Genomic DNA, 4,265 nt, shown 5'->3' on the forward strand with positions numbered 1-4,265 from the left:
CTCCCTTGGTTTTCTTTTTCATCTCTTTTGTTGGATTTTCTTCATATCTATGACCTCTAAACAAACATAAAGTATCCCAAAATTTACTCCTTGGGCTTCTTTTCTATCTGCACTCATTTTCTGAGTTACCCAGTGTCATGGTTTAAATATTGTCTCTATTCAACTAATTCCAAAATGGATACCTATCTGTTCTCTGACTCCAGACTTATGTCTCTTCCTGTCTATTTGATATCTCCATTTGGAGACCTAATAAAAATCTCAAACTTTACATATCCAAAATTGAACTCTTGATTTTTCTAACCTCTCCCCTCCTCCAGTTTTTCTCATCTCAGTAAGTAGATAGTACAGTGAATAGCAACTCCATTCTTCCACTTGCTAAGACAAAAAACCTAGAGCGATTTCCTTGACCATTCTCTCTCTCACACACACCCACATCCAATACATCAGCAAATCTGTAGGTTCTACCTCAAAATATCTAGTATCTGGCCCCTTCTCACTACTTTTAAGCACTCTGGTTTAATAGTAATTATAATAACAATCAAAGCTTTGAAAATTAAAAAGGATTCATTGAAAATACAAGCAGTAGTGGAAGAAGACAGTTTCAGGCAGAAGGGCAGTAATATAGTCAAAGGTGTGAACAAAGTCAGAGATCTTTGCTCTCAATGGGTAGGAGTGGGAACAGGTTATCGCTAGAGCAACACTGTAGAGTTTGAGAATGGAAGAAATGTTAGAATCCTGGAACTGGATTCTTAATGTCTGGACTTTATCTTTAGGCTACTTATCAGCTTTTTGTCCACCGAAACGGTAGGACATTTGCCAGGCCTTAACGTTGGCTTTCTGTGGTTGTGGTTCTCTGAAAGTAGGGAGAAGAATTAGACCATCCTACCCCACAAGACGATCAGATATATTCTCCTACCCAAGACCAAACTCACACACCGAACATACTCACACAAACCCTTGTTGAGAATCACTGTTGCAGGTAATGGGCCTCCAGAATAGAGTTTCAAAGCAGTGCTATAGTACAATTAGTGTTTTGGAAAGGTAACTCTGGTGACAGCAGGGGTTGGTTACTTATTTATTTTCATATTAGATGCAGAAGAAAAGATAAGTATTTATTAGTGTTTGGGAATCATTCCTTGACCACTTCAGTAACTGTTGAGGGGAGCTAGTAGAAAGAGATAAATAAGAAGAATGCTTGTTTTTGTTTCTTTTAATGATTGTTCAGTGACACAGTGCTATTAGCAGTCTTATAGTGATGGACAAAATAACTGAATGCTTCTTTTCATTCTTTTCTAATTCTTTAGGAACGCCTTTTTACCCAAGTCAGCCAGTGTATCAGTCAGCACCTATCATAGTGCCTACGCAGCAGCAGCCCCCTCCAGCCAAGAGAGAGAAAAAAACAGTAAGAGATCTTTATTAATTTTTCTTACTTTAAAATTGAATGTCCATTCACTTGTCAAATAAGTTTACTCACAGCTGAAATCATTATTCTCCTCAGTTCACAAATGACTGTCATCTTTTACTCTTTCCTTATATCCTCACCACTAGACCTTGGGAGGATATGTATGGACATATAAGTAGAAGTTGCAAGTACCATTCGCTTAATATCAGTTTTCAGCACACACCAAACTAGGTATGCTAAACGACAACGTGCCCTCCAGCTTTAGGTCTCACTAAGTGGGAGGAATTTGAACTCAGTTCTCACATCCTGATTTTTTTTTTTTTTTTAACTCTAATCATAATCAGCTCTATATCCAAATATGAACTGAAAGGAAAAAATAGCACCAAAAAATGAGCAAAGTGTTAAGGACAAGAAAAATGCTTCCTGTAGAATAGATTTATTTTAAGAAACAGAAAGCAGAATTTAGCAAATGGATTCTGTTGTTTTTATTAAGTTATTGGGGCTTAGGCTTTGTTAAGTAAGGTGGGCCCAAGAGAATTAGAATGTAGTCATAAAAGTTCACCTTACAGAACATTTTGTAGAAGAACGACTTGATATCTCTAATCTGTCAACACATAAAGTGGGTGATATTTGTAAGAGATTCCTCCATTCACACAGATGTGATGTGTGGGTGTGACACCATAGCAATATTCTTGAAAATACCCTCATTTAATAAAAATTTATGAAGTTCAAATTTTGGTTCTTTATCAGAAACAAATTACTTGTACACACATCATAGTGAATAGGACATGCCAGTGTATTGTGACCATAAAGCTGAGAAACTATGCTTTGGAAATGTTGAAATAGCATGGTAGATGTTGGATATGAGGAGAACTTTCAGTGTGCAGAAAAATTAATAAAGAAGATAATGAAAATGAATGGCAGGAATAATAGATGTTGTCAAAGAAGAAAGTTGAATAAATGAATTAGAAGTAATACTTAAAACTATGGTAGAAACAAGTTTTCAAACCTGAAAAAATAGCTGATATTAGAAATCTTACAGAAGAAATGACTTCCAAAAAAACTTCCGGATCCAGGTGGTTTTATTTGTGAATTCTTTGAAATTTTCAAGAAGCCAGGGCCAGCTTGGTTAAGCTCTGGAGGTCGTTATAAGCAGAGGGGGTCTTTATGTCTCTGCACTGTGCCAGGATGGAAGAGCTAGACCCAAGTACTCCAACTTTACAAAACCATCTCCACTGACATCTATAAGCAAAATTAGAAGACCATACACGTTGTTCCATATCTTGCATGCATCTTTTCACTTATTGATACATTTTGACTATCATTCTGTTTCAGTACATGTACATCTATCTCATTCTTTCTACTGGCTGTTTGATATTTAATTGTAAGGATGTGACATAATTTTTTAATTAGCATGTTCTCGATCAGCCTTTAACATGTTTCTATGTCTTTGCTGGAAAAACAATATTGCAGTGAATATTCTTACATATATATTATATATATAACGTTATCTACAACATAAATTCCATTCCTAAGTCCTAGGGTATATACATTTTTTATTTTGTTGGAGAACCATTTAAGGCCTTTAACTTCAATGTTTTAAAACTGTTTTACGAATCTTATGTTAAGCATTGTAAATAAAATCAGTTTGGCAGTGCTTATGAGACAAGCATTAATACTTTTTGCCTTTTTGACCTAGAAATTCAGCCAACTAAGTCTCATTTAGCTTGTTGTTCTAATTAGTTCATGTCAGAGCTAATGGCCTAAATTTTTTTGAATGACCCCATATGGTTCTGTGATTGAAATAAAATCAACTTTGATATTTGACAGGTTTCCCAGCTTGCACCCTTAATGTATTATACATTATGTGCCTATAAATCTACTGCATAGACACCCATCTGTAAATATGCCATCTTATTTTAACCTTATAGATAAGAATTCGAGATCCAAACCAGGGGGGTAAAGACATAACAGAGGAGATTATGTCTGGAGGTGGCAGCAGAAATCCCACTCCACCCATAGGGAGGCCCACATCCACACCTACTCCTCCTCAGGTAAGACACAGTGAGCCATGGTGGACGATGGTGTGTATTTGTTCACTAACCTCTGCTGAACTCTTCTTTTTTCTATAGCTGCTTTCCTGTACTTTTTATTTCCACCAGTTGTCTCATAGCCTCGAATATCTAAATGATATTTAAACAGACATATTGTTTCTCTTTACAAATTGTTGTGACTACAGATTTTTATTGGTAATATTTCTGTGTATTGTCTTCGTATTCAGAGCATAGCTGCTGTCACTAATGAACTATTGCATGATACCAAAAGGAGCTGCATTTTTATGGAAATTTCATTATTAAATAAGGATTTTATGTTTTCAGTATGGAGCCTTAGGAATTAAATGCTGCACACTGCATTAATGCAGACATTAAGGTTGAGAATTTAAACATTTATACTCTATGGTATTGTTAGAGGTGGTTTCCTGTGTTATTCAGAGCATTTTAAATGTATACCTCTTACCTTTTAGGACTATGTAAATGTGCTTTTTGAGTGGAGGGTGTCTTTAATTCTTTACAAGGGTTATTGATAAATTATGTCAGTTAAGCACCTTTTTGTTCCTCTTGCAGAATGTGATTTCATGGCCTTCTAAGAGTTCACTCTCTTGCTTTTAGAAATCAGGGCATTCCAGGAGGAGCTGGAGTAAGCCTAAAACTTGAGCCTTTGTGTAGTGATGTGTTTCACTTGTAAATGATGATAGTCTCTGGCTGACATTTATCTCAGTCTTCCGTCATTTAGATAAGAATAATATGTGACCATCTAGATATGTGAATTGTAAGGTCATATTATTATATTAATAATTACTCTA

General features: G+C 35.6%; 1 protein-coding gene across 18 annotated transcripts in view; it reads left to right on the forward strand.

The window, feature by feature from the left end:
- EIF4G3 (eukaryotic translation initiation factor 4 gamma 3) overlaps positions 1 to 4,265 on the forward strand; it is a 279,210-nt gene that overhangs the window by 157,553 nt on the left and 117,392 nt on the right. For 17 of the 18 annotated variants that reach the window (XM_025041397.1, XM_015598933.2, XM_015598925.2 and 14 more), the window contains 2 exons: positions 1,305 to 1,402; positions 3,334 to 3,456. In XM_025041397.1, coding sequence (XP_024897165.1) covers positions 1,305 to 1,402; positions 3,334 to 3,456 — 221 coding nt within the window. Of the gene's footprint in view, positions 1 to 1,304; positions 1,403 to 3,333; positions 3,457 to 4,265 lie in introns of those variants that run through there. The other variant, XM_025041399.1, reaches the window with a different exon arrangement.

The sequence above is a fragment of the Pteropus alecto genome, unplaced genomic scaffold, assembly GCF_000325575.1.
Source record: "Pteropus alecto unplaced genomic scaffold, ASM32557v1 scaffold39, whole genome shotgun sequence".
Classification (NCBI taxonomy): Eukaryota; Metazoa; Chordata; class Mammalia; order Chiroptera; family Pteropodidae; genus Pteropus; species Pteropus alecto.